Source organism: Crocodylus siamensis, chromosome 5 (assembly GCF_052110815.1).
Source record: "Crocodylus siamensis isolate JL-2025a chromosome 5, ASM5211081v1, whole genome shotgun sequence".
Classification (NCBI taxonomy): Eukaryota; Metazoa; Chordata; order Crocodylia; family Crocodylidae; genus Crocodylus; species Crocodylus siamensis.
In genome coordinates this window covers 23,760,678-23,782,180 of record NC_143399.1, presented here as the reverse complement: position 1 = coordinate 23,782,180, position 21,503 = coordinate 23,760,678, and the positions used below count along the sequence as shown (strand labels likewise).

At 42.5% G+C, this 21,503-nt stretch overlaps 1 protein-coding gene across 1 annotated transcript in view; it reads right to left on the bottom strand.

The window, feature by feature from the left end:
- Nucleotides 1-1,623: 1,623 nt before the first annotated feature.
- GIPC2 (GIPC PDZ domain containing family member 2) overlaps nt 1,624-21,503 on the bottom strand; it is a 37,253-nt gene continuing 17,373 nt past the window's right edge. Inside the window, exons 4-6 of the mRNA XM_090048892.1 lie at nt 18,590-18,699; nt 17,397-17,478; nt 1,624-5,032 (exon numbers count right to left, since the gene is read on the bottom strand). Of these exons, the coding sequence (XP_089905018.1) occupies nt 4,881-5,032; nt 17,397-17,478; nt 18,590-18,699 (344 nt within the window). The 3' untranslated portion in view covers nt 1,624-4,880. The remainder of the gene's footprint in view (nt 5,033-17,396; nt 17,479-18,589; nt 18,700-21,503) is intronic.

Here is a 21,503-nt window from a genome sequence, read left to right as displayed (position 1 = left end):
ATACCCCTGGGGGTACTCGAGGAAGCCTCCAGGGAGTATGCAGCAGTGGCGCAGAGAAGTGGGGGGCACTTCTCATTCTGCCACTGGCACTCCCGGTTTCACCACTGCATACAGGAGACCCTCCCTCCCCCAATCAATTGGCTGCCAGGGACTCCTCGCTTCTCAACCAGCCACTGGAGGTATACCAACCAAAAAAGGTTGAATACCCCTGGTATATGGCATACTGTACATAAACATCTACTTCCAGACATAAGTCATCTTTACACAGTTTTCCATTTGAGCTTTTAAACAAAGTGTAAATAATTTGGAAACATATGAAACAAAATTAAAATCCTCACTTCACTTTTATCATTAAGTTTCCACACACATCAAATGAGAAGGTAAATAGAGTTTAAATAGACCTGAATCATGTGAGTCTTTAATAGCAAGCATGTATTAGTCAAAGTAGAATCAATTAACTGCATATTAGAGTAAATATTTGTGGGGTTAGGCTTGTGGTTACTAAATGTTAATATAGAGGAAAGCCGCTCAGGGTTATACTTTCCCTAATGAGGCTATAACCTTTTGTGGAAGCACTTGCAATACTTTCTAGTTTGCAACTGGAGACTTCTCCCCCTTCCCCCCATATTGCTACCAGGAAGAAAATTCTTACTTTAAAGCAGTGTGTTTTCATTCATGAATAGTTTTTACTACACCTAAATTTTAGTGCCTGTATTGTCTTTATATACCTTTCAATTAAAAATTGGTATGTTTGATGAAAGACACTCTGGGTTGAGAAATACTTTTGTCCACAGTCTCAAACTAGCTACATTTAGTACTAGAACAGTGAAGAAATATTTAAAAATATATATTTGACTAGCATATAAAAATGTTTTTATTTTTCTACTGACTTTTTACAAAGAAAAAATTGTTTGTCCTAGGTCAGGGTCAGCCACCAACAGTCTGCTGAAGCATTTTATCTGGCTTGTGGAGTCAGGAAGCTTCTGTGGCATTTTGGCAGCAGGGCCTTCTGTGACATTTCACTGGCCAAGCACATGGAGAAGCAGCAGCGGCAGCACTAAGGAGGGAGAGCAGTAACTGGGGGTGCAGCTGCCACGGCACAGGCCAGCCTGGAAGCAGACCTAACTCGAAGCAAAACTGTTAAAGCAGCCCTCTGCTCCTAAATGTTGCTGAACCCTGCTCTTAGTGCTTTCTGATTATAAATATATGGGAAAAAAACTACACTCACAGTATCTTTTATAAAGCTTTAATTTATTTCCATGTCAAGATCACTTTACAAACAATATAAAAGTGCCTTAAGAAAAAAAGAAAAAACAAACAAACAAACCACGCCAAAGCAAGCATTAAAAACCCATCAGCCAAAAACATATAAGAGTTCACAATTTCCCAGAGTTTTTCTAATGCCCTATAATTACAGTAGAGTCAATACCCTATGCCATTACAACTGAAACTAGTCCAAGCAAAGCACTGAGCATATTTCATAATATAAGGGAGCTCCCAGAGGCTGTTGTGTGAGCTCCTTTCATTCACTGCCTTATGAGCGCAGCTCCAGTTCCGACACCTCCACTGACTCATTCATTCAGAGAAATAGGTCGCAGAGCTTAATAAGTCAAAAACAACAGCTTTAATTGCACCTGGCATTTAATAGGTAACCTGTATGAAGCAAAAAGTACAGTATATAGGCACTGTCTATAGATTAAATGCTACTATTGTTTGAAGAGCCAAATGAAAAAAAAAATAAAAAAACAAAAAACAGAAAAAACCCATACAAGATTACTGGCATAGTTCCTTTTGTTCTTCAAATTTATTTCATTCTCCCTCTTGCAGATATGGCTTTGTACCTATTCAATACCTCTGAAGGGAAGGCTGAAGTGCATAGTCACTGTGGTGTTTTCATAGCCCATTACAAAACAGTGCCCATTCACCTAAAGCAGGGCTGTCCAACTAGCAGTGCACAGGCTGCCTCTCACCTGTGAGCAGTTATAATACAGAACTCCCAATACTCATGTCTCGCTGCCCTTGATCTGCTGTAGGAGACATGAAAGGGGTTTCTGGGGCAGGATAGGAGGGCAGGAGGCAAGTCCCAGTAAGCTCAGGGAGACTGTACAGCAGGGATAGCATACAGCCCATACTGTGTGTGGCCCAAGGCCTGAAACCTTTGCAGAGTGTGGCCCCTGGTGGTTCTGAAGTTGGATAGCCATGGTCTAAAGCAGTGGTTTGCAATAGGGCTGTGCAAAGCTTCGGTCCCCGATTCAATTCAGTCGAAATTTGGCCCTATGCTGTAGCTGAATCTCCAAATCCGAATCGAATCAGGAGACCCTTTAATTTCTCTGAGTCAAATTAGAACCCACAGAATCAATTCAGAGACATTCGGAAAGATTTGACGATTCAGACAGACACAGCTTTAAATGTTTTTTCTACATGCCTCTAGGTAGCAGGTGGCTCATGAATGCTGCAATGCTCAGGCACATGGAAGGTCCCACAGGAGCGCAGGGCAGGGCCCTGCATGCTTGGCAGCAGACCCGGAAGTAGACCAGAAGCACTTCTGGTCCACTTCTAGGTCCACCAGAAAGCATGCGGGGGGTGCCCCAGCATGCTCCCTGGCAGACCCGGAAGAACCTGGAAGTGGAACTGAAGTACACCACTTAGCACGTGGGGGCCTCCTCAGGCTCCTGTGGCAAACTCCATTCATCCCAGCATTCATGAGCCACGCCTGGTACCTCGAGGTATGTAGAAAAAACGTTTAAAGCTATGTCTATGTCCGAATCGCTGATTCTCTGAATCAGCATCAAAACTTCAGATTTGGATTTGACTGAATTGAATTGAGGAGAAGTGATCCGAATCAACTAATCAAATCACTGTCCCCAATTTGGGCCAAATCTGAATCAGAGAGAATCCATTTTGCACACTCCTAGTTTTCAACTTGTGATCCACAGACCCCTAGGGTTCCATAGATTATGTCTAACGGGTCTACAAAAGATGACTATGATCAATCAAAAGTATATGAATACCCACACTTACTATTCAAAGGGGTCTGCACCCCCATTAGAAATTTTTTAGGGGTCCACAAATGAAAAAAAGATTGAAAGAAACTGATTTAGAGGCTAAATGAATCATCTTTAGCATTTGCTTCCCTTTCACTTTTTAAGAGAGACCTACAAGTCACCTCCCAACATCAGCCATTGTAGTTTTTGGAACATCTTATATTTTTATATTAAAAAGTGATGCATAAAAATGATACAAATCATTACCATGTATACATAAAAATTTGTTATAACCCATATTTATACCAACCTGTGTCAGTAAGATAGCAAAAGAACCTTTTCCACAGACAGTTCACAGTGGGGAAAAAGGGGAGGGGGTTAAGAAAAAAAATCATAATTTAGAAAATATAATTTTTGGAGCAACAATTATTTTACAAGCACATGAAAGTACACAGTATTTGCACAGCTCGGGTCCTACATTCTCTTCCTGGATGGTCTTAAAAGGATAAGGTTGTCTGCCAATTGGCCCAATTTAAATGGTGTAAAACAAGGCTTTTATATGTTTTAAGATCAACATACAACCTAACACATTTTTAAAATGTGATGAGAAAGCTGTTTCTAAAACAAACAGCTTTCTTCCTTTTTTAAACCCAATAGAAGTTATACTAGGCATCTGAAAATGAAACCAATTGTAAGCAAAACTAAAACTGAATCCATTATTTGAACAGAAAACTGTTAAACCAAATGAATAAATTTAGGTCATTTAGAAAAATCATTATTAATAGTATGAGATTTTATTAGTGATGTGTAAGAAAGAATTGTGTTTTTAAAAGGACATATTTTCAAAACACGAAATTCAGGCAATAACCAAAAAAGAAATTTTAAAAAATTGAGGTTCCATGAAAATGTTTTTATTCACTTTGCCCTTTTTTCTACCTTGTTTGAGATGTTTTTAAATGTCTTTCCCATATTGCTACCTGAAAGATGCATACAAGCAAAAAAAAGGAAACTAAGGCCTTTATTCAACAAAGCGCTCATGCTAAGTTAAAGTCCATGACTAGTCATAGGGTACAGCACGCAGCACCAGGTCACTACCATTATGCGTAACAGGTATATAAAATAGAAGCAACTAACTTTTGTTTATTCTTTAGCTGGTCAGAGAACTTTTATACAACAATATGGCAAAGAACTTAAGTAGCAGCTCATAATGTTTTAAACACTTCTAAGGAATCTTTCCACCCAGCAACAGATTAGGTATTATATGCTGTATAAAATCAAATTGTTTTCAAACAAAGTGTCTCAGAAAAATGTTTTCTCTTAACCTAACCCCTACACAGAAAGTTGAGTTGCTATGCAATTTTCTTTAATAAAAGGCAACTTTTCCATGTCTAACAGTACCACAGACTTGTATCTACAAAATGTACATGAGAAAAGAAAGCATAATTGCATTATAATAGAGTCAAGTATTTTTTTATTTTATCAAGTTTTGTAAGTCTTTTCATTAAACGGGATAAAAATCAACCAACTTCTACAGCTAGTGTATCTAATACCTTCGCAGAGTTTCAAAATATTGGTATTATGCTACAAGTCTGGAAAACAAAGTACAAGATCAATTTTCATGGAATGCTAAGTGTATCCTTAAACTGCCCCACATATTCATCTATGAAAGTACATAAAATATTTTTTCAGATGTGTAGCTTTCAGTTAATTGAGACAGTATACCAAGATTTTTCAAAATGCATACCGAAAAAATATTCTTTGCAGATTTTCAGTGGAAATATTTTAAATATATACAAATTTAGCTCAGAGTTGACATCAATCAAGCTATTTAAATTCTGTTCTAATACTTGTTTAAAAACCTGCTACCTTCAAACAAGGATTAATGAACAATTCTCATTACAATCGTCCTTCCTTAGCATCACCTATGGCTCCCCATACATCAAAGACAAACTCATCTGGAAATGCAAAGTCTCCCAGAGCTTCATCAAGTGCCACTGCAAATTCATCTGGATTGTTTTTGTCTCTTCCAGCTTCTACCATTGTGGCAGCTAAAAAACAAACAAAAATTCCCAACTCAGAACACACAAATTTATCAAATAAGAAAGAAAATGATAGTCAAATAATATGCCCGGGGAAGTATTTCATAGTATTGCTTTACAACACTGAACAGAGGTGTAATAAGCAGTTCACTAAGCAGCAGCAGTAGTTGGGGTCAGAACAGCAACAGCAGCAGCCACCACCAGCAACCTTGCATCCCTCTAGGCTGGCACCCATGGCTGGTCCTCACTTACCCAGTTACACTACTGACTGAGAATAGTGAAAAGCAAGAAAAATTATCCATCTAAATCTCCTCCCTAATAGCTAACATTCTCCTTTGCTATGCATAGATGGAGGAAGACAAGACGATTGAGGGGGCTGAGCATGCACGCATGCAAGTCCACATGTGCCTCCCCCCAGCAAGTAAGTCTGTCATGGGGAGGTGGGGGGGAAGCAGATCGAGGCCCCTAAGGTGAGGGAGGGAGTGAGGCAGAGACAGGTGAAGGTCATGGGAAACTTGCTGCGCAGGCAGTTCATCCAGGGACACGGGGGGGCTCCCACATCTGCACGCACCCCCAGAGCAGGCACAGGGGGAAAACATGCTCCCTGATCTCTGCACGGGGCAGAGGTGGGCTGCCGCTGTGGCCTGGGCTCTGCACCCTGCTGCTGGTGTCCCAGGAGCGGCATGACACCATGTGCCTCCTGTGCGCTGGCTCTGCCAAGCCCCTGCCTGCCTGGCTACTGGAGGCACGTGGCATTGTGCCGCTCCCAGGGTGCCAGCAGTGAGGTGCAGAACCCAGCCCTCAGCGGCAGCCCACCTCTGTCCTACGCACAGACTGGGGGGGGCATGTGCTCCCTGTGCCTGTCTTGGGGGTGCACACAAAAGCTGGAGCCCCCCCCCCCCCGACTCTGGACAACCCACCTGGGCAGCATCCAATGATCTACCCTGGGGCCCTATTCACACCCTCCCCCCCACCCTGTGAAAGCCTCAATGTGCCCCCTCATGCCCCTTTCCTCCCCTGATGCCCTTCCTGTCCACACATTTACTTGCTGGGTGCTGCTCCACACATGCCTGCAGGCTCCAGCTGCTTGTATCTGTCTGTGTGTCCTCCCTCCCCTCCACTGCAGCCACCTGGAGCTTGCGCCCAGGCTGCCTGCATTTGGGCAGGGGGGAGAGGGTTAGCCCCGGCCTTCCAACACTTACGCTGCTATGTATGAGTTTCTTTGATGTCCTAGTGAGAAATTATCCTACTTGACTTGCATCTAATTAATTCCCCTACTTTTTTTTTTCTCTGTGCACATTCTGTATCCTAACTATTAATTGTTGTATTCCATGGAAGTACATTTAGATATGGGCTGAAGAACCAAGTGTGATATAGCACAATGCTTCACTGCGTTGTCTAGGACAGAATTTTTATGCCCCTTTGTGGCAGCAACTACTCCACAGATATAGTGTTTGAACTGAGAGATCAAAATGCATATTGTGTAAAATTTTTAATCAACCAGGCATCAAAGTACAGTTCTATCAAACCAGAACTTAAACAGCTCAAGGCCCTGAATATGAAAAACAAGACCAGAGACATGCAATTAAAGACAGAATGGGTTTCAGAACACTTTCAGAGGTTATGCTGGATCAGATCCATTTTATATACTCAGTTTTACTTTCACTTGGAAAGAAATATTGTAAATGTGATATGAAAAAGCATTTCATAAAAACATGGCCATTTGGGGATAAATTAATATAAAGCCTGGACAGGAAAAAAAAAAGTAAATCCATCTACTTTTGTAAGAGGCAGGACACAAGCACATTGCAAGAATTCAAGTTTGATCAAGCAAGGGTATAGAGGAACATGACAGAAATGTTGGGTGCCCCAGAAGAAATGGTATGAGACAAGAACTAAGGAGGCTAGACCAGGGGTGCTCAAACTGCAGCCCACAAGTCAAATGTGGACTGGCCCACAGAGCCATCATATCTGGCCCGCAGGGTTCCTTGTGGATTAGGAAATTTGGGGGGCAGGGGAGCAGTGGCTATTAATATAACCACCTTCCCCCACTGCCAAATTCTCAAATCCCAAGCCCCATGTGCCAGATCAGAGCCAGGCCACACCCACTTCCTTCCTTTCCCTCCTCCCCCCGTGGGGCCAGGTTCCCCTTTCCCCACTGCAGGGTTGGGTTAAGCCCCTTCCTCCTGCAAGGCTAAGATGTGCCCCCCACCCCAGCCAAGGGACCAGGTGAAGCTCTCATCCCCTCCCTATGGGGTCAGGGTCAGGCCAAGCTACTCCCTATCCCCATCTGTGTGGGCAGATGGTTCCTGCCACGCCGACCTTGAGTGTTAGATCAGAATCACCAGCCAGCCCATGGCCAGACTAGGTACTGCCCATCTGGCCTACCAGGAAAAAATGTTGAGCACTACTGGTCTAAACTAATTTTTTTTTTAAATCAGTTATGCAATGTTGGGCAATTTATTTTACCTCTCTATGCCTCAGTTTTTCCATATGTAAAAATGAGAATAATGTTTGTTCATAATGAGTTTTCAGATTTGCAGATGAAAAGCCCTATATATTAGTTAAGACATATTATTATTATTATTATTGCCTTGCACCGGGGGCTAGAGTAGATGATCTCCTGAAGTTGCCTCCAGCCCTATTTTTCTCTGTCTCTAGACTTTCAGTATGGAAATTAATACTTATGGTAGAGGCAAGAATTTTTGTGGGTGATATCTTTTATTGGACCAGCTGCATGGTTGAGAGAGACCTGAAGAAGAATATGCTGTCTAAGTCTGAGCGGGGGAAAAAAAAATAATTTATGGCAATTATTTAGGACCTGATAATCAACTGCTATCCCAGTGTGCACTGAAGCTCTGCAGAAGGGCCTTCAGCCCTTGACCATTTGGGTGATGATTCAGATGGCTATTATAATTTATGCTGGCTGCCAATAATCTCTTAAATGACAATGGACTAGGATGCCATGACCATGCCACCAGTAGCCTGAAGGTTAGAGGTGCTGTATACAAGTCACAAAACTAGCTTGCAGCACTTATAGAGAATCCTACAGTAACCTGAGATTACAGATTCACCAATGGCAATGATCAGGACTTTGAACACAGCTTGTTGGCCAAGATCCGTGTCTATGTTTCATAGCGTCTGTATGTTTCCAACAGCAGAGAACATTACAGCCCAGAATCAACACTAAAAGCTGAAGTACTGAGAGTTACCTCGTGTGTCTGTCTTAAATTGAGAGCTGGTATTTATTTCAACTTTGTTATAAATCCAATTTCCTCCTAAGCATGTGGTCAAACTCTACATGCACACTTGGAAGGATCTGATAACACCTATAAATTTTCCACTCAGAAGAATGAAAACAGTAACATGCTAGAGATGCTGGAAAGGGTAACAATATTAAAAAAAGAAGTCACCTCAGAATAGATAACTTCTATGCCCTGGTCTATCTAGACAGGCTTCCAATAATATGTCTGTATGGCATAATGTAATTCTATGCATGTATGTAAAGCGAACCTACCTAGTCTTCAGCAAGTAAGCTGGTTCATTGTGCCATCAGACATAACATAAAAACCTTTTGATCACAGTCTGGTGAACTTCTCTGGCTTCCAAGTGTTCTTGACATGACGCACAGCCCAAGTTCACTCATATTTACGAATTTCTTATAAACAAATGTCTGACTTACATGTGAACTCACAACTTCTTGTAAACTGTGAGACAACTTGGACAATTTCATGGTTTCAGGCAAAAAACCCCCCCAGTAACTGCAAGCAAAATTTGTTCAAAATTAAGTGCACTCAAAGGGGAAGTTCAAAACAAAATTTCAGGGTGTCAAATTATGTACTCAAGGCCAAGGAAAGCTTGTATAAATCCTGGCTAACTGAAATTGCTGAGATTCATGTATCTAGTTGCCCTTGATCTGGTGTAGCAGACATGAAAGTGGTCTCTGGGGCAGACAGGATGGCAGGATTCTGGGGGGATTCTTGGAAAAAACAGTTTGCCAAAAGTATCCCTTATAACACTGTGCTGACTCCTAAGACCCCTACTGTAAAGCACCAGCGTTATTGGCACAAAAAATTCTTGGAGGAAAATTATATGAAATATGGCACTGCAAGACAGAAATGGCTAAAAATCCCCATTGTACTATATTAATAGCTGTATTTCTGTGTGTATCAATTGATTCAATGTTTTTCTTAATGAACTTTAGGGCTCAAATTAAGCGTTAGTTATATAGGCAGCTGCCTAAGATCGTTTGGATTAGATGCCCCTGTATTAAGTACCAAGTAGCAGCTAAACCATGAAGCTGTGGGTACAAATTTCTTTAAGATGAGCCAGTGATAGTGGTCAAGTAAAGCTTCTGGTGAAGAGAGCTCTACCCAGAAGTACAGCAGTGCAGTTTTGTGCCCTACATTGCAGTGGTGCAGGGGAACACTGGGCAGCAGCAACAGGCTAGCAGGTGGCAACTGCTATTTTTAAGCCCCTTAAGTCAGCACCCAGGGGCTGGTGCTCTATTTGTCCCCCCATCCCCCCTCCCTTAGTTGCACTACTGGATCTACCTGGATCACATTGGCAGCAAAACCTTCCACTACCCCCTGAAACCATGAGATAAGGGGAACCTAGGATAGGAATTTGTGAAATATTAGATCCAGATGCAAGATTTAGCTTCTTTTAAGAAAGCTTGAGGCAGAATATAAATACATTCTCTACAGTGCATTAAGGGTGTAAACTTCAGAGCTTTTTAATTTAAAGAGCAATGTTGGAACAAGAATAGGCATAACTGTCTATGAATTAATTCAGTCAGAAATTTAAAAAAGCTTCTGCCCACCAGAGCAGTGACAGCCTGCCAATGAGAATTGGTGGGGGGGACACAACAGACACTTAACTGGTATCAAGATAGAACTTGGTAAATTTACTAAAAGGATTGTATAAGCACTACTGCCCACAGTAGCAGGGTACTGATCTGTGACAGTTGAGTTCCCTTCTCAGTCCTCTATCTCAGCAGCCAGCAACCTTTTACAAGCCATGTGCCAAAACAACCTGGCTCTGTGGCACCCAACCCACATTAATGGTGGGGCTTTCCTTGCATTTACACCAGGGCCAGGGTCAAGCAGGTGGGAGCTGTGCCTGTACTGATGCCACTTCTCCTCATCCTCCACTCCCCAGCTGGAATAGCTTCTAGCCAGTGAAGAGACCAGAGCTGGACAGCTGGAAACTGCATCCATGCTGCACTCACACTCCACTCAACCTTCCAGTTGCAGCATGAGCACAGCTGGAAACTGCCTGGTACTGATGCAGCTCCCTGCCAGATGGAAGATACATCCATGCCAGTCTTCTAAATGGGTGGTAAGGAGGAAGTGGCAGTGGCATTGGTGCAGCTGGAATTTGCCCAGCCCTGGCTTGTATGCAGGCATGGACACTAGCACAGGCAAAGCCTTCTGGTTCCACTGGCTGCATCCAGTAACTTCATGAGCCAGATCTGGTCTGCAGGCTGTGTTGCAAACCCCTCGTCTATCTTAGGTTTTAGATCAGATCAGTTATCTCCAGGGATCTAAGTATTCTGTTTCCCATAGAAAAATAGAATAAATTGTAGATTGTAAAATCTACAATTTACCAGAGGCAAATGCAAATTTCTCATTGTACTTGAGAAACCTGCAGATTTTGCAGTTTTGCAAACAGCTCTTTGCAGGCTGGCAAAGTTCCAGCCTGCAAGGGGTTGGGAGGGGGCGGAGGGAGCAGAAGGAGGGCAGTCAGGCAGGGGCTACCAGGTAGCCTAGAGAGCAGCTCCTGCAGGTAAGTGGAATGGGGGGGAGGGGGCAGAGAATTGAGGCCCCCATAGGGAGGGAGGAAGGGAGGGAGGGCAGGAGTTGGGCAGGACTGGGCCTAGGGCTGCTGCCTAGCTTGGCAGTGCCTGCAGCTTGGCCCGGGGCTGCAATGTATGGCCACAGGGCCCTGACAGGGCCATGAGCAGTTCATCCAGAGGGCTGGGGCTAGCTTCCTGCTGCTGCACCGACTCCAGGGGGGGCTGGGACCTGCAACCTCCAGATCTGTGTGTGGGATGGAGGTGGGGCGGGCTGTGGGCTTGGAGGTCTGCTCCCCAGTGCTGTGCACACAGCTGGGGGAGAGGGGGGACCCATGCCCCCCAAATCTGTGTGCAGGTCACGAGGTTGTATGCTGCCTGCTTCAGCCCTGCTGCTCTCCCCTGGGTCCTCCACCGCCTGACACGTGCAACCCAGTGCTGCAGGGAACAGCAGAGTTGCACAAGAAAACTGCTTGCTGCTGTGAGCTCTGTGCTGGCCTGGCAACAAGACCCCTGCATGCAACCCCGTGCCACTGCCCCTGCTACAGCCCTGCAGGCAGGGGACGTGTCCCCAGGGCAGCACGGAGCTCTCTGCAGCAGGCAGCTTTCCTGTGCAGCTCTACTGTTCCCTGCAGTGCCGGGTCACACATACTGGGAGAGCAGCAGGACAGGAGCCTGAGCCTGAAGCGGGCAGATCTACACACAGATCTGGGGGACAAGGGTCCCCCCTGGCCCCCAGGAGTGCACGCTGCAGCAAGGAGCTGGACCCACCTGCCTGAGCCTGCAGCAGGCAGCAGGGGGGAGCCAGGCTCTGGGCTCCGCTCCATTGCAGCAGCCGCCTCCTGCCAGGGGCAGGGGGCTGTGGACCCAGGTCCCTGGCCCCATAGCCCTGGCAGCTGAGGGCAGGGTCATCCCTAGGGGACAGAGAATCAGGGCAGCCACCCTGGGCCCCACACTTTGGGGAGCCCTGCGGAGCCGGGCAGAGAGGCCACAGCAACTCCGCAATGCTGCCAGCTTCATGTCCAGCTGCTCAGCAGCCTCTCTCACCTAACCGACTCCACCACCAGCTTCCTCCCACCTGGGGTGAGGCCCTGCACAGGCCAGTTTGCCCTGGCCCCCGCACCCTGCTCAGGTCGTCTCTGGCACAGGCCCCTTCCAGCAGACCTAAGGAAGCAGGGGGCTGTGGGGGGCCTTTCATTTTAACCATGGGTTTTAATTAGAGAATTTGTGAACTATTTTTTTATTTTTATTTTTTTTTATCAGGGAGAACCAGGATCCCTGGTTATCTCCTTGAAGGTAAAACTGCCCTGTTTATGCCTCCAGGTTACATGGGAAATCAGTGGTCTGAAACTGTCACTGATCCAAAATGTACTTATTTAAGAAAGAAAGAAAAAGCAAAGCAAAGCAAAACACAAAACAAAAAACAGTTTTTCAAGTAGAACAAAATAGCACCTAGGCATTAGCCAAACTTTAAAAAAATTGCCACTAAAACCATCACAAGAAATTTCAGCAGTCAAGTAAAATTTCTATGATAAGCATTGGAAAGCATGGGTTTCTGATGACATGTTAATCTCTATTGGAGCTATACTTTCACTGCCACCCTGATATACTGTGCTTTTATGAAATATACTGATATACTGATGCATTTTATGAAAGATATTGCAGTGACAGTAGTACCTTTTCATTACAATAGTTTGGTGCTGACCTCTAGTGTCAATACAGCTGAATTACCACATTAAATATATTAAATTGAAGGTTGTGGGAGGCTAAATCCTCACCATGTACCACCAAGGTACTTGCACATGTAACGCTAAGCCAGGGCTCATTCAGTGCACATCAGATTGGTAAGTGAGAAGGACTCCTCAGCTACTCCGCACTTGTATTACATTTCTCTGGGATTGGGTTCCATTGACCTACGGTTAGCACTCTTTCTTGCCTTCTGTTTGCCATGATTCAGACAACTACCAGTGCAAAATGCGTCCCACATAGGCCTGTATCCTTATGCTCTTCTTCAGAGGATAAGTCCCATAATTGGCATTCACTGACAACATCCAGGAATTAATCTTTCTTGACCCCACCAATTAAAGATTAGCTCCACTTAATTAGCAGATGCCACCCATTAGATTTCATTCACATTGACCATAACTGGCTCGTTTATTACGTAAATTATGCAGAAGCAGAGTTTATTGGCTCAATATCTAGCATTCCCTTAACACTGTTAAGGGTACCGAATGTGCTCAAGCCAAGGGATACATTCTACATTTAAGTAGATAGTAAAACAGAATCCAAGAGAGATTCTCCAACCCAAATAAGAGTTGTGCATCTGCCACTGGGTCCTTTGTGGCTTTGAAAATATTCTCCTAAATAAAAAAAAAAAAATTCCTAAACTTCAGCCTAGTGTAAATCAGACATATTGTCAATGAATTCAAAGCACTGCAGCTACTTCATGTTTTAAGGAAAAACTGAGTAAGTATGGAAACTTAATGATACTGACTGTACATGTCTTAATTTAAATTTTGTCTCTTACACACTTTTCATTTTTTAAGCTTCTGGGTTTGTGCTTATAATTTAATTCATTTACAATAAAAATGATGTCATTTTAAAAGAGATTACCAGGCCATGTAATCCAACATGAAAAAGCCTCTGATGAACAGAACAAAATGTAAGTGAACAATTACTAAGATCTTAATCATTCGTCTGTTGTCACACTTGTGGCAATTTGTTTTTTCAGCTCATCTAATTTGAGTAATGAGAAAAATTATTAACTCAGCTGACTGGCATTCTCTGAATGAATCATTCCTCAGATTTTACTTTCAGAAGCAACTGATCACACTAATAACATATGAAAACAACTAGCATAGGTTAATTGAAGAAAAATTGTGATAGATGATTAACTTGCCATTCCTGAGGAATTTTAGATACTTAAAGCTGTTAGGGACTTGTTATACACTGCAATTTGAGCTGCTCACAATGTTGATTGGTGTTAACGCTAGGTCAAGTTTGAAGCAGTTACACATTAAGGCTAATAACCTTCTCCCACCGTTCCCCACCTGCACTGCTGTGACTTCCCACCAGAGGGCTGGTGAGCAGGGCCCTACCTAGGAACGACAGCTCTGAGCTGCCAGGACAGGCTTCTTCTGCCCCTGCTCCTGGTGAGGATGTAAGAGAAATGGGTTGGGAGGGAGAAGGGGGCATGGGACATGGATCTGGGAGGCAGAGCATTAAATGGGATGGGGGTGGAAAGGAAGTGGGGATGGGAGATGAAGCAAAAATTAAGAAAGAATTTAAAAAGAAATAAAGAGAAAGTAAGGAACGTCACATGTTTTAATAAATTAGGATTTAGGTCTGGGGGGATTCTGATCATGCTTCCCAGGGTGGCTGTGAAGTGGGAGCAGTGAGGGAAGGCACTTTCGGGGAGCTACTGCCCCTGCCCCAGGAATGAAGACCCAGCCCAGTCTGGCCCCCTACCTTGTTCTCCCCCCTTCCAGCCCCCAACCCCACTCCTGGACCTATGCAAGCCCTGTGACCTGGCTAGCTGGTATGTGTTCTGCTATTTGCACCTCTGGGGGGGTGGGAAGGTCACACACCCAGAGGCTGGAAGGGGCTTTGGTTTGGTGCCAGAACTGCCCCCTGGGGAGTAGAATCCGGGGGTGGAAAGTTTGTCCATGCTGAACAGGAGGGGAGGGTGGGGGGCACACAGCATCCTGGGATGCTGGAGGACTACAACTTGGGTGGTTCATCAGGCGGGGGGGAGTGGACAAACATTAATGGAAAATGAGTTGGGCAACACTGATCAAAGAGAAACCTGTCCTGTGGCATAACTTTAAGCCACATAAAGCGTGCTTAAAACTAGTTTCAGTTGTTAGTGTGGGGACAATCCAGGGGTTAAGAGCTCCAGGAGCCACCTAAAATTAACTGCAACAGGGCTCTAATTGTTTAACAAAGATACAGCTGTTTTTTCTATCTCCTTTTACCACTGACCCTTGACACATACTGCTTAACTTTGAAGGACATGGTGTAGTAGTGAAAAATCAGAGCTAGATGAACCTTATAGGATTTAGTCCACAAAACCTTTTTCTTATTTATTCTTCTAGGCTTAGTAGAATGACCTGAAAAGAGTAGCTGAATACAGCAGTAAGGGAAAAAGATTCAGAGGGGCACAGAGAGGGGTGAGTAAGAGGAAATGAGAGCAGACCTGTAAGGCATTACTGTTTTGTGGTTAGTGTTCAATACATTCTAACTGTGGATGGGAACATTTTCGGGGAGATGAGGATTAGTACCTGGGCCTGTAGGTAAGAAATGGGCATTTGCTCAGCTATGACTGAAAAGAAGATAGGGTTCCACGGCGTGCAGCGCTCAAGACAACTTCAGAGTTGTTTGAACTTTACTAAACCAGGTACAGGAGGATCCAAAGGCATAAAACCTTTAAAAAAAGCCTCAAAGCAGATCAATGAGAATATTTAACATACTCTGCTCATAGCCATATTAACTGGAACTGGGCAAAAGTTTTCTGAAGAGTTTCATTGGAAAAATGTCAATTTGTAGAATCCAAAATATTACCCAGAAAATCTTAAGCTCAGTGTTCATCAAATCAATGACAGTTTCACTGGAACCAGTTCCACTGTTTTGTGGCAGACATTAAGTATCCCAACTACAAGACAGGTTTGCAATGAAGACTGCCCCACAGCTAGGTGCCCCAAAAATTTTAGCTAGGAGGCCATCCCATGCCAATGCTGCTGGACCCCAATGGTAACCAAGAAAGTCTGGAAGTCCTGAGAACTGCAAACCAAGGAAGGACTCTCAGGACTTCCAGAGTCCTATGCTGATGTCAGGAAGCCTGGAAGTATTATGGTGGGTTTCTGGGAGGAGCCAGCTTCCTTGGGAATTCCCAGCCCAGAAAGAAGCATACTGTAAGGCCCAGTTAGTTGTAATCTGACTTCTATGCAAGTGCCTCAATACTCTGAAGGTACCAAGACCTGTATATCAGGGCTGTCCAACTGGCAGCTGGGGGCCACATGAAGCTTACACAGGCTTCTGCCCAGCCATGACTCCCCCTATCACTCTGGGAGCAAGAGCAGCCAGAATCTCTGGAATTCCCCTCCAGCTTTTATATTCTGCACCTGCCCCACGGGATGGTACAACACAGCAAGCAGGACTCAGGCTGAGGCTGGGACTATGCTGTGTGCAATGCAGCAGTAGGGAAGGGAGAGTGGGGAAGGGAGAAGTGTCCACGTGGCTTCACTGCAACAGTTATTGGGGAGGAAGAACGGAGAGAAGGATGTGTCCACACAGGCATGAGCTGCAGCAGGGTGCGGGGTGTGAGCGTACAGTGCAACAGGTGGGCATCTAAGCAGCATGCAGCCCCTGACCACTTAGAAACTGGACAGTCCTGACCTAGGTAATACTTTTCTCTAGTGCCTCCACCCCCTGCCTCTTCCTAGTGGCTTTGGGGGAAAAAGGAACCAGCTTTGCAGGAAGGAATGAGCCACATACTCCACGTGACAGAAGCAACTACCAAAGCAGCCAAAAAGACATTCAGTCATTTGGACAATCTGCTATAGTTCCAACTGGACACTCTCCTCTGGGATGATCATTTGTTTCAGCCATTTCCCTCTCCTCCCCTTAGAGTCTCCTCTCTTCAGCTTCTCTCCACACCTGCCACCTTAGCCCCTTCCCCCCGTCCTGTCCTTGTCACTTCCCATTAAACATCCCTCCAACCTCAAAAAACAACCATGGTGGGCTGACTTGCACGCTTCCCACCATTTTCTTCACTCTGGGTGAGTCTACACATGCCCAGACAGTGCCATTGTTACTGCACCATCATTTAGTGCTTCCTTTTGGAGTACAGGCTGCACTATGCCATGCATGGTTATTTTTAGCTGCTACATTGCCATAACAGCACACTATACTGAGGGAGCATTTGCTATAGCAATGAAGCTGCAGCATCACGGTTTTTGCCTTGCAATGCTACACTGTTGTAGTACATTGCTACAGTGACATTGCATCACATGTAAACAGGCCCTGTGTATGTGTATTATCCATTCCTTTTGGCTTATTGATATTTGAGGCAAAAACTGCATACTACTGCACAGAGGCACAGAATCTAACATAATGGGAGTATCTGGTTTGATCTTTGGCTGCAAAGATAGGTTTTTGCCAATTAACAAAGTATCTGTACTATTACAATGTTTAAATTATTAAAACCAGAATCACATTAATAATTTTAAAATATAGTCTGGAAATGTTAACTTCAGGGTGAAATTTCTCACATCTACTTACTACAGGGTTGAGAACAGTTTTGAAAAACTAAGAGGTCTTGCAGGCTCCTCTTTCAGCTCAAGCGGTAATAGCCTCTTTAGATGTGCACATTCCAATAGTATGTGTATATATAGTCATAGGCACTATTAGAATTATATATGAAGTGCTAATGACATACACTACTAGAATTTTTATACTATATACACACACACACTAATATATAAATCACACAAATGGAAGGATTAAGCTTGGATAAATAAAATCAATCAAGCAGGAGAATGATTTAATCATAATCATATAACAACAGAGCTAAATACTTACCTAACTCAATATCTCGTATTCCCATATACATTTCAAGAAGGTCATCAACTTTCTTTATTGCTTTTTCTTCAACATCAGAGGGCTTTATTAAAGGAAAAAAGATAAGAATGAATCTTCTAAACCCAAAATGAAATGCTGTGGTTACAAAGACACTCAAATCAATAAAAGTTTTATAGTTAGGATCTGACTTATCCCTACCCAACTAATATATATTAAGTAAATCTATCTTATTATTTTGGTCTTTAGTTAGGATTTAATAAGAAAACCAAGAGTGAACCTGTAGCAAGACAAAGTCAGAGTTAACAAGAAAAAATTGGTTTTCTTGGTGACACCCTGTGCAAGTAGGGCAGAATACATAAATCTGAATTCTCTCCAGCTGACATATCCATGCGAGTACTTGAACTTTTAATGTTGTCATGTATGTCAATTTAATGAAATGCATGGCACTCTCCACTTTTTGACTAACCTGCATCCCATCTTGCTTGTGCATGATGCATGTGGCTGGGGGAAAGTTGGGGGAGGGAGGGAGGGGTAAGCTGTGTCTTTTATTTTACTGACAATGCCACACGGGTCAGTCATCATTCACCATTTTGAGTCATCAGCAAAAAGGTATAACTGAAAAAGTGATAAAGGTTAATGCAGAGAGAGGCATTTCCTTGGCCAAAGATTTTTAATATGCTAATACAGCTCCACAAAAGGAAGCTAATAAATCTGTTACTGAAACTTCTCTTATTTGTACTGCAAATAACGCTTAGAAGGTCTAGTCATGGAGCACTGTGCTAGGCATGGTACAAACACAGAATAATGTATGTTCTGTGGGATCTAAAGAGTCAGTTATTTGTAAATTATGTGTATGCACTGGTGTTATCAACTCCTGCATTCAAAGAAAGAGAAAACCCACAAACCAAAGCCTGGGGGGAAGAAATGGGATTGGTTTTAAAAATCACAAGCTTTTTAAAATATATATATTTGGAATCTTTTAAATTTACCTTCTGATATTTGAGCTTTTAGATTTGTTATTTATTATCAAGTTTCTCTCTGCATCCACAAGACCATATGATATTTAACAAAATATTAAACATTTTTCATTAAAATTCTGTTTTATCACTTCTGTAGAATGGTAAGTCTGATATTTTGCAGTCATATATGGTCCTAAAAGTTTCAAATGCTATATTCTGTCTATATAAACATACCATTTCTTCCAGAGTGGCAGGGCCTTTAGATCTCAGTCGAAGTGTTTCTCTTCCCCTTGAGATTTTAGCCTCTGATAGATTTCCACCTTTAAGCCTTGGTTCAATCATTTCTATAAACAAAAGTAGAATTGTTAAATACACAATTTAGTAAATAAATCAGACTTCAGCACAGGTTAACCACCTGAGTATCTACCCTGCTTCTTGAGCAGGTTTTGCAGCCTAGCTGAGCTCCATGCTGAGACCATTACCAGTACCTAAATGTTCTGAAGAAAATTTTTATTCTTGGTCTAATGCAATTTCCAGGTAACAGTTATTGCTAGGAAAACATTCCTTCCGCTATTACCATTTTGATACCTTCTTTCAAGATAAATGACTCCAGTATATGGTTACGCTAATAAAAATATAAGACTGGGGTTGTCAAGCAGGGATACGCATACCCCAGGGGTTCTTGGAAAGGTGCTAGGGGGTACATGCGGGAAGGGACAGACCACTGCCATCCACCACTCCGCACTGCCACCACTGTGTGCCGGTCACCCCCGCTCCGCGTCCGGCCGCTGCCACCAGAAGGGGTACACTTCTTTAAAAGGGTTGAAAACCTCTGAATTAAGACATAGTAAAACAAAAACATTTGGTTCATAGCTAGAAAGTAATCCAATATGTTTTTTATTGTCATTAGAGGATTTTAATAGTCTGGTATTTAATAAATTGTACTGAACACATTCTTTCAATTCTGAGGTTGTCACCCTTTTATTCCTGCTTTTAATCCATATTATACAAGTAGCAAAAGCATAAAAATAAGCTGTCCATGAATTTTAAAAAATAAATAATGCATTTGTCTATTATTTTGAAATATGATTTATAAAATTAGTGACCAGTTCCTAAAGGACTGCATTATTTATTTTACAATTATTACCCATAACTTTTATAAGGCAACACAGTGGAAAACAGGTTTATCCTTTTAGAAGCTGTGAAACTTTTTTTTTTTTTAATAATCAAAATATAAAAGCCATTGTCAAAGAATCATAGTACTCAGAACTGTGTACTATAAAGATACAATCTCAGGTTTTTTTAATGGACCATAACCCTTCCAGGGGTTACTCCTCAAAAGAATTCCTTCTCTGTAAGATTCTCTTAGTAAACTATCTTTTAAAGATAGGTCTTTAGTATTTTATATGCATTTTGTTCAGCTGAGTTCCAATTGGTTGCAGCTGCTTTAGAAGTCAAAATACTGAGACAATTTGAGAAAGGCTTTCTTTTTCTGCTCAGATTTAAAATTCACTTTTGGATCACTGTACTTTAAAATAAATTTCCTCAAATTAATACAGCCTTACCAGTCTACTACTACTTTCATATATATCCAGCATCACTGTATTTTCCATAACCCTATGGATATTGTTGGATTCATGGTGTAGCTATAAAGGAATCATTTCATCCTCATTGAGAATTCAAGTTCTTAATCATAATACTCATTCTCAACATACACCGCATCAGCTCTCTACTGGTAACATTTTACTTATTACCAGCATAGGCTCTTTGTTGGGGGTTTGCAATAGGCACCCAACAACATGGCCAAACTGCCTGCAAGAATTATCTTGGCCAAAACAGGCCTTATTATTTCAACCATGATTAAAATTAAAAATTTGTGCCATGCTTTCTTCAACTAGCTTTGTGGATGCTGCTTCACTTCAAAGAAAGCTAGCGCATGATGATATGCTCAAAAAGGAGAGTAATAACCCCATCCTTACTCAGGTAAAGCTTTGTGTCCATGGTCCTATTCACTGATCAGAGCAGATGACTTGGTATGCACTGGGGGAGGAGAAGAATGGCCTATTCCAATGAGTAAATCATTACTCTTCTATGATCTCCAGGGGACAAAGGGGAAGCAGGTGAACAACAATAAATCCTCAATTTGTCTCTTAGTCAAAATGCCTCCCGAAGCTACCCTTTAAACGCCCTCTTACTTGACAGCCTTATGTTCCAGGTTAACTTGAAAATATGTCTGGATTCTTACCTTTGAGGCAGCAGACTATTCCGACTTACTTTTAGTAAAACAAAACAAAACAAAAACAACCCCCCAACATCTGTATACAGCATGAAAAAGAAAGTAATAATGAGCTGTAGTAAAAATTTAATCCTTTTAGGTTTACGATTGCCAAAAAACCTCCATAAACCAGTTTCCTGGTAACAACTTAACTTAGTTTCTATACAGAACTTTATTTTTAAAACTATGGAGAGGGAGGAGGGATGGTAATCTACTAAAAGCATCATAAAGTACCTTAGTGTATCCTGGAATATTTTTTTTAACCTTATTAAAATAATTTGAACATCAAACACAATTAGTAAGAAGCCTATTGTTTCCATCTCCCAAATACACATTATACAGGGCTCAGCATCACTCAGATTCATATGCATGACATGCACATAGATGTACTGAACATGGGTACACATGCCAGAAGCAGCACTTCACCCACACCCCTCATTTTAGCCTGCAGCAGCCGGCATAAAATGCCTTCCAGTTTCTCTCATCCCAATTACTGCAGTTATTCTGACACCAAGTGTTCACAGTGAGGCAGTACAGGTCTCCCCAAACATCACAGATTGCAATGATTTAGAAAATAAACATTTCACCTTGCTGATGAAATGGGGCAGAGGAAGGGAATTTTCTAGAGTTTCAGGGCGTACATGTATCAATTCTAATACTGATCTTAAATACCAGATGCTGAATTATTTACTGTTACAGAAAAATAATGCATAGGAAAGAATAACTTTTAAAATAATTTTGGTTTTTATTCCTATTTTGAAATTTTAGCTTAAACAAAGTACTTGCATTTCAATCCCATTTTTTTTTTAAAAGTAACACACAAATGATTAGTGATACGAGTGATTCCTTTCTATACAAAGACCCAAAATGGAT